The sequence below is a fragment of the Pseudomyrmex gracilis genome, unplaced genomic scaffold, assembly GCF_002006095.1.
Source record: "Pseudomyrmex gracilis isolate BER0280 unplaced genomic scaffold, ASM200609v1 scaffold_42, whole genome shotgun sequence".
NCBI lineage: Eukaryota > Metazoa > Arthropoda > Insecta > Hymenoptera > Formicidae > Pseudomyrmex > Pseudomyrmex gracilis.
In genome coordinates this window covers 85,242-96,484 of record NW_018020626.1, presented here as the reverse complement: position 1 = coordinate 96,484, position 11,243 = coordinate 85,242, and the positions used below count along the sequence as shown (strand labels likewise).

General features: G+C 28.3%; 1 protein-coding gene across 1 annotated transcript; it reads left to right on the top strand.

The window, feature by feature from the left end:
• Positions 1-1,959: 1,959 nt before the first annotated feature.
• Positions 1,960-4,221, top strand: LOC109853045. Its single transcript, XM_020424755.1, has 7 exons — positions 1,960-2,103; positions 2,179-2,298; positions 2,418-2,535; positions 2,975-3,239; positions 3,459-3,579; positions 3,664-3,835; positions 3,972-4,221. Exons 1-6 carry the CDS (start codon positions 1,960-1,962, stop codon positions 3,766-3,768), a joined length of 873 nt encoding a protein of 290 aa, XP_020280344.1. The 3' UTR covers positions 3,769-3,835; positions 3,972-4,221.
• Positions 4,222-11,243: the final 7,022 nt, after the last annotated feature.

Below are 11,243 nucleotides of genomic sequence, written 5' to 3'. Positions count from 1 at the left end.
GTAGACGGAAATAATGCAATGGAATTTTTATTACATCTTACAATGGTTTTTGTTTTACTTTTATACACGTTTTTAGCAAATTATGCTGCACAAGATGTGACGGATCATTATAATGATGTGTTTAAGACTGTGTAAGATCATCAAGTGCTGCGATATGATCAAAGTAACGCGGAAAATATCACACATCTGGTTTCAATAGTTCTTTTAAATCTTTAAACTCTTCTTTCTTTTTTACCTCTTTTATCTCTATTCATTCTTTCATCACTAATCTATTCTTTTTTTTTTCTTTTTTCTGAATCTCGTCTATGATTTAATCATGTTCAATCTTAGCTCCTTTCTTTTCAAATAGTTTTTTCAATATTATTAGTATTTTTTTTCTTGATTATAACCTTTTTTTTTATTGTGCTAAGAATATATTGTCTGCAAAAGTAAATTGTTTCTTCTTTAAATTTTATTCTATCTGTGATGTCTTAGTTTCAAATCTTAAAAAATCATTTTTAATTATAATTTTTCATAAAATGAACAGTAAAAGCATATATGTACAAAGGTATGCACCATATCATTCCGTTCCAAGAGAAATATTTTACTGAAATTTCTTTTCTGACTGCTCTTACTACGCGCGCCGTACTCCTCTTCGGTTTCCGCTAGCGGCTCGAGATTGGAGAAAAACGGCGCGCGGTAGTAGAGACAGCTGGAGAAGAAATTTCCGAAAAATACTTCCCTTAGAGCAGAACGATATGATACACTCCAATGTACATATACAATTACGTTCACAACATAAATTAATATATAGTATCGTAGTTTATAGTTATACTAGGTGTATATTAGGTACATATTATATTACATTGGTTTTTACTTAACTAGGTACAATGTTCGATGGTATAACTTTTCTGTAGAAATACAAAAAGTAATATTATTTTTACTGCAAAGAGGCACGAAACCTTTTTATTTAAATCTTGGAAACATATTTATAGGATCTTTAGAAAGTGCGGCCACGGTAAAGAAACCAAAAAATATACATATACATTCCTTACATGTAATAAAACTCATTCATATCCGTAACATTCATATTCATGCAATTGTGTTTTATATAAGAAAATTTCTAAAAAGATATATGTTTTTACAGTTAATAAGTACATCGGTATCTTATTTTACCGTTCTTTATTCTACACGGTAATGATAGAAAGTCTATTATTTGTGACAATAAACTAGATTAATATATAGAGAGAAGCTGAGAATGAGAAGAAAATATGGACTGCACTAGGAGAAACACATATGCCTAACATCAACGTCATAACAACAATGTGCAGAAATGTTAGTCACAAACAATAATCAAACAACATTTAAATAAATAATATTTAAACAACATTATAGAAAATGTTTTAGTAGTGAGAGATTATTCTTTAGCTTATAATATGGATATTCTTAGATAAATAAAAAATAAAGTTAATTCAACATAAAACTGTGTGTACTTATTTATATTTTCTTATATATCCGCATTTATATCCAGTCTGGAAAAAGATCAATATAATTCAGACATCGAACACATCGAATCAAGTGATCAGTGCTACTTCTGAACAACACATGTATGTATGTATATTCAATGAATGCGCGCACTAGACTAAAGCATCTGACATTGCAAGATTCTCGAGAACAATGACTGCGTTTGCGCAATATATTTAGAAGGTATTATATCAAACTATTTTTCCGAAAATTGAATATTTCTTGTATTTCGTTTGTGTGATATCGATCACTTAATAGTTCACCGTCATCTAGACTACATATCAATTTGTGAAACATGTGTCTGCATTCTCACGCTGGCACTTTATGTTTTACACCGTGAAGTGCTCTGTGTAGAGAAAGTGTTACATAATAATTTACGATAATCAACCACGTGTACTGACAAAAAGGCAATTTCACTTTTTTAACAGTAACACATATCGTACTATTCGAATGAAAATGATTCCTATAGACACCGAGCGTTTTAAGCTTAATCGAATTCTGTTGCTTGCAATTGGCTTGTGGCCTTACGAGCAATCATTACTTGCAAGAATACAGTTTGCCTCGTTCTTTGCCATTTTAATAGCTTTTATTGTATTTCAGGTATATCAATATAATACACTTTTAAATCGCACTCTGTACACTAAAATGCTCACGAAATTTATTACCTACACACAGATTACAGCACTTTGGACTCCAGAATGTACGCTTGATTGTGCAATTAAAATTGTTTCTTGCGCACTATTTTGTACTGTGAGTGTGATTAAATACAATTCTTTTAAAGTGAACTCTTCCACTGTAAGTTGCTGTAATAATGTAGTTATTCAAACAACTAGTTATTATAAACACATTATGAAATATTCGAATGTTTAAGTATGATTATACTCTTATATTTATATTCTTTTTATACACATCAGGTGAAGTATTTACTAGAACATCTCAAGTATATTTGTGACGGACTCAGAGATAAAAATGAAATTGATATTATGAAACACTATGGGAATAACGCAACACAGTACACAGCTAGAATTATGTGTAAGATGATAATTTACTATGCAATATTAGTAGAAATCTTGACAAAAACATACTTCACAATCGGTGGCTAGAATGATACTTTCAATTAATAGAAAAGTGTATTTCGAGATTTGCTCAAATATCATGTTTTATCAGAGAACACAAAGTTAGTTATAAAGTGTAGTAAACACTAAGTAGTACTTGTTACATGCAAATTTTTACAATAATTAGTATGTATAGTATTTTAAAATCAAGGATATTTAAGGTTATTTTTTATTTAACCTGTAATAGAAAAATGTCATATTCGTACTGTATCAAAATTGTTTTAAGTAATACATTCTACTAGTGCACATTTCTAGAAAAACCTTTTCAAGAAAGTAAACAAAAATACTTTTATAAAATAAAGAGTAAATATAGAGAAACACTTATTTATAAAAATTATTAATTTTTTTAAGCTCAGTGGTTACATTAGTCTGTCTATGTGTTGTTATGTTGCTACCAATATTGCCACTTTTACTTGATATTGTTCTGCCTATGAACGAATCTCGATCACGTTTTGCAATGCCAATTGTGACATGCTACTTCATTAATCAAGAGAAATATGCCTATTTAATCTTGTTGCACACGATGGTCGCTAGTTGTATCGGAGCAATTGCAATAATAGGACCAGGAACGTTAATGATAACGTATCTTAAGCATACGTGTGGAATGTTTAATATTGTCAGGTAATGTTATACGTATAGAAATATTTCACAAAGTATAGCACCTACAGTTTTACTTATTATATCTGAAATAATCGAATAAAAAAAATTATTCATACTTATTCATAATTATTCATAATTATTTATAATTAAACAAACATATATATATTATATGTTTGCAATTATAGATAGTACAAATATATATTTTAAATACATATCATAATTATATGCTATGTATTACAGCTATCGTATCCAGCAAGCAATGTCTAGCAAGAAATCGAAGAAATTTAGTTTAGAGAATAAAAATGCGATTTGTAAAAGTATTGCTTATGGCGTGGACATTCACCGCACAGCTATGGAGTTGGTATTTATGCACTTATAGCGGTATATTGTTCGGTTATTACTGGCAGAACTGAAAATTAGTAGTTTGACGTTACGTATTCTGTAGATTTTTCAGTACGGCCACAGTACTTACCGAACGAAACCTATATTTTACACCTATGGATATAAATCTTCATGTTTTTTAAAGATTTGCGACATATTTTATATCTAATTTTGAGGGTTCATTCTTCTGTTTAATAGCAGTTGGCGTAACTAGCTTGAGTTTGAATCTGTTTTTGGTGAGTTACCATAAGTTGTATAATAAATGACAAAAACCTCATGTATTCATTATATGTATATATGTACGTGTTTGTAAAATGTAGAAATCGTATTATTTAGTTCTATCAAGTAATTTTTTATATGCATATATTTTAGGTTTATCATTCAGCAGTAGACGGAAATAATGCGATGGAATTTTTACTACATTTTACATTTGTTAGTGTACTACTTTTATACATGTTTTTAGCCAATTATGCTGCACAAGACGTTACTGATCATAATAGTGACGTTTTTAAAACTGTGTAAGATTATCACGTTCTGCGTTTTGACCAAATTAACGCGTCAATGACCACACATCTGTTTTCTTACTTATACTTTTTTTTAAATGTCCTTTTTCTTATTTTTTATTTTTATTTTATAATTGTGTTTTTTTGTTACTTGTTCCCTCTTCTTCCAGTTCTCTGAAAACCAAATTCTAAATATTTACTTTTTTATTTCTTAAATTTCTTTTCTTTTTCTTATCGCAATCCATTCTTTTTGATAAGGTTCCTTTTTTTCTGAATTTTATATGTGATTTAATCACGTTTAATTTCAGCTCTTTTTGTTTCATATTTTTTTCAATATTATTATGAAATTGTTTTACCATATTTTTTTTTCTTTTGCTAAGAATATATTGTCCGTAAAATGCTAAGATTAACTTTCCTTTCATTTACTTTTCTGCTCTCTCCAAACTATCATTTTCAAATCTGTAAGATGTATTAGTATTAAATACAGTTTTCCATCAAAGTAAAGACATATATGTACATATACAGCCACGCAAAAAAAATAAATTAATATATAGTATCGTAGTTTTTATTTAGTTGGATAGTAGTTACAGAGATTATCTTAGAATTGTTTTTTACTTAACTAGATACAATGTTCAATGGTATAACTTTTCTGTACAAATACAAAAATTGATATTATTTCTATTGCAAAGAGGCACGAGACCTTTTTATTTAAATCTTGGAAAAATATTTATAGGATCTTTAGAAAGTGCGGCCACGGTAAAAAAATTAATATATATATAATGTACATACACATTTCTTATACGTAAAAAGCACATTCATATACGTAATATTCACATTCATAATTGTGTTTTATATACTTCACTTTCTAAGAAGATATATATGTTCTTACAGTTAATGAGTACATCCGTATCTTATTTTACCGTTCTTTATTCTACACGTCAATGATAGAAAATCTATTATTTGTGATAATAAACTGGATTAGAACAAAGAAGCTGAGAATGAGAAGAAATTGTGGACTGCACTAATGTAAACACATATAGGTAACATCAACGTGACTTTCACCAATGTGCAGAAATGTCATAAATAATAATCAAACACCATTATAGTAAAGAATACTCAAACAACATTAAAAAATTTTTTGTGTGGTTATTATTCTTTAGCTCATATAAGAGATATTTTAATTAAAGATAATTCAAATAAAAAAGGGGTGTACTTTTTTATATTTTATTATTTATCCTCATTTATATCCAGTCTTAAAAAGATCAATATAATTCACACACTAAACACATCGAATCACGTGACTACTGCATTTTCGAATACATCTATACCCGATGAATGCGCGCACTAGACTGAAACATCTGGATCTGACATTGCGAGTATCTTGAGAATAATGATTGCGCTTGCGCAGTATATATAGAAGGTATTATATCAAACTGTTTTTCCGAAAATTGAATATTTGTTGTATTTTGTATTTCGTTTGTGTGATATCGATCGTGTAATAGTTCACCGTCATCTAGAATACGTATCATATTGTGAAACACGTGTCTGCATTCTCACGCTGGCACTTTACACCATAAATTGCTCTCTCGAAACGAAATGGTACATACTACTTTACAATAATCAATCATATGTTCTGACAAAAAAAAACAATTTCACGACTTTTCTAACAGTAAAAAATATCTCAATATTCAAAAGAAAATGATTTTTATAGACACCGAGCGTTTCAAGCTTAATCGAATTCTGTTGCTTGCAATTGGTTTGTGGCCTTATGAGCAATCATTACTTGCAAGGATACAGTTTGTCTCGTTCTGTGCTATTTTAATAGCTTTTATTGTATTTCAGGTATATCAAAATAATTCATTTTTAAACCGCACTCTGTTCACTAAAATGCTCACGAATTTTATTAAACACAGATTGCAGCACTTTGGACTCCGGAATGTACGCTTGATTGTGCAATTAAAATTGTTTCTTGCACACTATTTTATACACTGTGTGTGATTAAATACACTTCATTTAAAGTGAACTTTTCCACTGTAAGTTGCTGGACTAATGTAGTTATTCAAACAACTATTTATTATAATCATTGTGTAATATTCGTGCGTTTAAATATATTTATACTTTTTTTATACACATTAGGTAAAGTATTTATTAGAACATATCAAGCATACTTGTGACGGACTCAGAGATAAGAATGAAATTGATATTATGAAACAATATGGGAGTAACGCAACACGTTACACAGCTAAAATTATGTGTAAGATGATTATTGATTATGCATTATCAGTAGAAATGTTTACAAAAACGATAATTCAAAATTGGATGCCAATATGATATCTTCAGTTAAAATGACAGTTTAATTCGAGATTTACTCAAATATCATGTTTTATCAGAAGACACAAATTTAGTTATAAATTGTAGTAAACGCTAAGTAGTACTCAGTACATGCATATTTTTACAATAATTAGTATTTTTAAATCAAGGTTATTTAAGGTTATTTTTTATTTAAACTGTATTAGAAAAATGTCATATTCTTAAAGTATCAAAATTGTTTTTAAGTAATATATCCTATTAGTACACATTTCTAGAAACACCTTTTTGGGAAAGTAGACAAAAATAAATACTTTTATAGAATAAAAAGTAAATATGTATAAACACTTATTTATGAAAATAATAAATTGTTTTATGCTCAGTGGTTACATTAGTCTGTCTATGTGTTGTTATGTTGCTACCAATATTGCCACTTTTACTTGATATTGTTCTGCCTATGAACGAATCTCGATCACATTTTGCAATGCCAATTGTGACATGCTACTTTATTAATCAAGAGAAATATGCCTATTTAATCTTGCTGCACACGTTGGTCGCTTGTTGCATCGGAGCGATGGCAATAATAGGACCAGGAACGGTGATGATATCGTATCTTAAGCACACCTGTGGAATGTTTAATATTGCCAGGTAGTGTTATAGAAATATTTGACAAAGTATAAAACATTTATTTTTACTTATTATATCTAAAATAATCTAATATAAAACAATTATATATAATTAGATAAAATTATATATAATATATGTATGCATTTATAGATATTACAATTATATAAGAGAAATACATATTATAATTATATGCTATTTATTATAGCTATCGAATCCAGCAAGCAATGGCTAGTAAGAAATCGAAAGAGTTTGGGTTTGAGAATACAAATGCGATTAGTCAAAGTATAGCTTATGGCGTGGACATTCATCGTACAGCTATGGAGTTGGTATTTATGCAATAGTAGCAGTGTATGGCTCAATTCGGTTATTACTGGCAGAACTGAAAATCTGTAGGTTCACGTATTCTGTAGATTTTTCAGTACGGCCACAGTACTAACCCAACAAAGCTTATATTTTACACTATAAATATAAATCTTTGTTTTTTTAAAGATTTTCGACAAATTTTATGTCTAATTTTGAGGGATCATTCTTTTGTTTAATAGTACTTGGCGTAACTAGCTTAAGTTTGAATCTGTTTTTGGTGAGTTAACATAAGTCTGTATATAATAAATTACATAAAATTTCATGCATTTATTATATGTATATGTGTATGTGTTTGTAAAGTGTGTGACGCTTCGTATGATTTAACTCTATCAAGTATTTTTTTATATACATATCTGTTTTAGGTTTATCATTCAGCAGTAGACGGAAATAATGCGATGGAATTTTTATTACATCTTACAATTGTTTCTGTAATACTTTTATACATGCTTTTAGCCAATTATGCTGCACAAGACGTTACGGATCATTATAGTGATGTGTTTAAAACTGTGTAAGATTATCACGTCCTGCGATATGACCAAATTAATTCGTTTTGTTCTGTTTCTCTTTTTTCTGAATGTTATTTATGATTTAGTCACGTTTAACTTCATCTCCTTTTTTTCAAACATTTTTTTCAATATTTTTACCATATTTTTTATCATATCTTTTTCTTATATTTTGCTAAGAATATATTGTCCGTAAAGTGTTAGGGTTAACTTTCTTTTCCTTCGATTTTATTTTTTTTCCAAATTATTATTTTCAAATTTTCAAGATGCATTAGTATTAAATAGTTTTTTAAAAAATAAATAACGGCATTTATATATATATGTACATATGCAGCCACGCACACAAAATATATTATTATATAGTATCGTAGTTCTTATTTAGTTGTACAATAGTTACATATTATCTTATAATTGTTTTTTACTTAACTAGATACAATGTTCAATGGTATAACTTTTCTGCACAAATACAAAAAATGATATTATTTCTATTGCAAAGAGGCACGAAACCTTTTTATTTAAATCTTGGAAAAATATTTATAGGATCTTTAGAAAGTGCGGCCACGGTAAAGAAAACAAAAAATATACATATACATTTCTTACATGTAATAAAACTCATTCATATCCGTAACATTCATATTCATATAATTGTGTTTTATATAAGACAATTTCTAAAAAGATATATGTTCTTACAGTTAATAAGTACATCGGTATCTTATTTTACCGTCCTTTATTCTACACGGTAATGATAGAAAGTTTATTATTGGTGACAATAAATTAGATTAATACATAGAGAGAAGCTGAGAATGAGAAGAAAATGTGGACTGCACTAGTAGAAACACATATACCTAACATCAACGTCATACCAACAATGTGCAGAAATGTTAGTCATAAACAATAATCAAACAACATTTTAATAAATAATATTTAAACAACATTATAGAAAATGTTTTAGTAGTGAGAGATTATTCTTTAGCTTATAATATAGATATTCTTAGATAGATAATATGGATATTCTTAGATAAATAAAAAATAAAGTTAATTCAACATAAAACTGTGTGTACTTATTTATACTTTATTATATATCCGCATTTATATCCAGTTTGGGAAAAGATCAGTATAATTCAGACATCGAACACATCGAATCAAGTGACCAGTGCTACTTCTGAACAACACATATATGTATGTATATTCGATGAATGCGCGCACTAGACTGAAGTATCTGACATTGCAAGATTCTCGAGAACAATAACTGCGTTTGCGCAATATATTTAGAAGGTATTATATCAAACTATTTTTCTGAAAATTGAATATTTCTTGTATTTTGTTTGTGTGATATCGATCGCTTAATAGTCCACCGTCATCTAGAATACATATCAATTTGTAAAACATGTGTCTGCATTCTCACGGTGGCACTTTATGTTTACACTGTGAAGTGCTTCCCCTAGAGGAAGTGTTACATAATAATTTACAATAATTAACCATGTGTTTTGACAAAAAGGCAATTTCACGACTTTTCTAACAGTAAAACATCTCTCAATATTCAGAGAAAAATGATTCCTATAGAAACCGAGCATTTTAAGCTTAATCGAATTCTGCTGCTCGCAATTGGTTTATGGCCTTACGAAAGATCATCACTAGCAAAAATACAGTGTATCTCATGTTTTGCTATTCTTATAGCTTCCATTATATTTCAGGTATATCAATAAAATGCAGGATGTACTTTTTCTTAAATACTTTCTGAAACAAAATTGAAAATTGGTAGTAAGATTATATATATTAGAGTGTGTGTAGAAGTATGACGAATCAATAAGTGTATAAGCTTAGTAAATATAGATACAGTTTTACTGATTTGTGGAAACATGTAATAAAATATATCGTGTAATTATATAATACATCGTTTAGTTCATTAGCAGTTATAAATAACTTAAAAAATGCACTTTTTTTTACTTCATAAAGCAAAATAAAATTAAAAGAATTGTAACGTATTTAAATTTGTATAATATAAGAGTTTTAAAAGAGTTTTTTCGTTGAAGGATTAATCTCCGTTTATTAAAATGATCACGCAAATTATTACATACAGATTTCAGCACTTTGGACTTTGGAATGTACACCTGATCTTGTAATGAAAATTTTTTCTTCCGCACTGTTTTTTTCCTTGGGTGTGATTAAATATAATTCATTTAGGATAAATTCTTCCACTGTAAGTTGTTTTAAATATACCTGCTCAACCAATCAGTCATTGTAAACATATTGATGTACAGATTTTCGATAATTTAGGATAATTTGAACTTTTGTTAATATATATCAGGTGAGGTATTTATTAGAACATCTTAAGCATATTTGTGATCGACTTAGAGATAAGAACGAAATCGATATTATGAAAAAATATGGAAGCAATGCAACACGTTATACAGCTAGAATTATATGTAAGACAACAATCGACTACATATATCAATAGAAATTTTGCAAAAACAATTAATTCAAAATAACTATTATAAAATAGTTAATTATTTCAAGATATAATCAAATTTCATGTGATATTAAAGACCATAGAGTGTGATAAGGTTATAAGTTAAATAAACACTAATTATACTCGATGCATAGTTTTATAAGCAGTATACATATTACTTTTTAAATCAAGTTAGTTGTATTTTACTTAAACTGCATTAGAAACATTTCATAATCTTATTTTGGAAAAAATATTTATTAATAATGTATCTTATTAGTATGCATTTCTATAAGAACAATTTCAAGAAAAGAAGTAAAAACGCATAATTCTAAATACATTTATCATAACAAAAATAAAGAAATATCGATTTATATAAGTGTTTTTTATGGTTAGTGCTTACATTGATCTGCATATGTGTTGTTCTTGTGCTACCGATATCGCCGCTCTTATTTAACATTATTTTGTCCGCAAACGAATCTCGATCACGTTTCGCATTACCGATTGTGACATGTTACTTTATCAATCAAGAGAAATATTTCTACTTAATCTGGCTGCACATAATGACCGCTATTTGCATCGAAGCACTTGCAATAATAGGAACAGGAACAATGCTAGTATCATATCTTAAGCATACATGTGGAATGTTCAATATTGTCAGGTGAGTATATTAATATAAAAATGTTTGATATAGTATTAAAAAATATATTTATACTATTATATGCAACTGATAGTAAAAAAAACACAGACTAAAATGTGCATATGTAATTATTTGTATCACAAAGATACGTGTGTTATATTTACAGATATCGTATCCAACAGGCAATGGCTAGTAAGAAATCGAAGAAGTCTAGTTTTGAGAATAAAAATGCGATGTGTAAAAAGATAGCCTATG

Bases quoted from the DNA above. Each gene is read 5' to 3' on its own strand.
- LOC109853045 (XM_020424755.1), top strand. From the start codon at position 1,960: ATGATTCCTATAGACACCGAGCGTTTTAAGCTTAATCGAATTCTGTTG. The intron at 2,104-2,178 runs GTATATCAATAT...ACCTACACACAG, and splicing joins TAGCTTTTATTGTATTTCAG to ATTACAGCACTTTGGACTCC. The intron at 3,580-3,663 runs GTATTTATGCAC...CGTATTCTGTAG, and splicing joins ACCGCACAGCTATGGAGTTG to ATTTTTCAGTACGGCCACAG.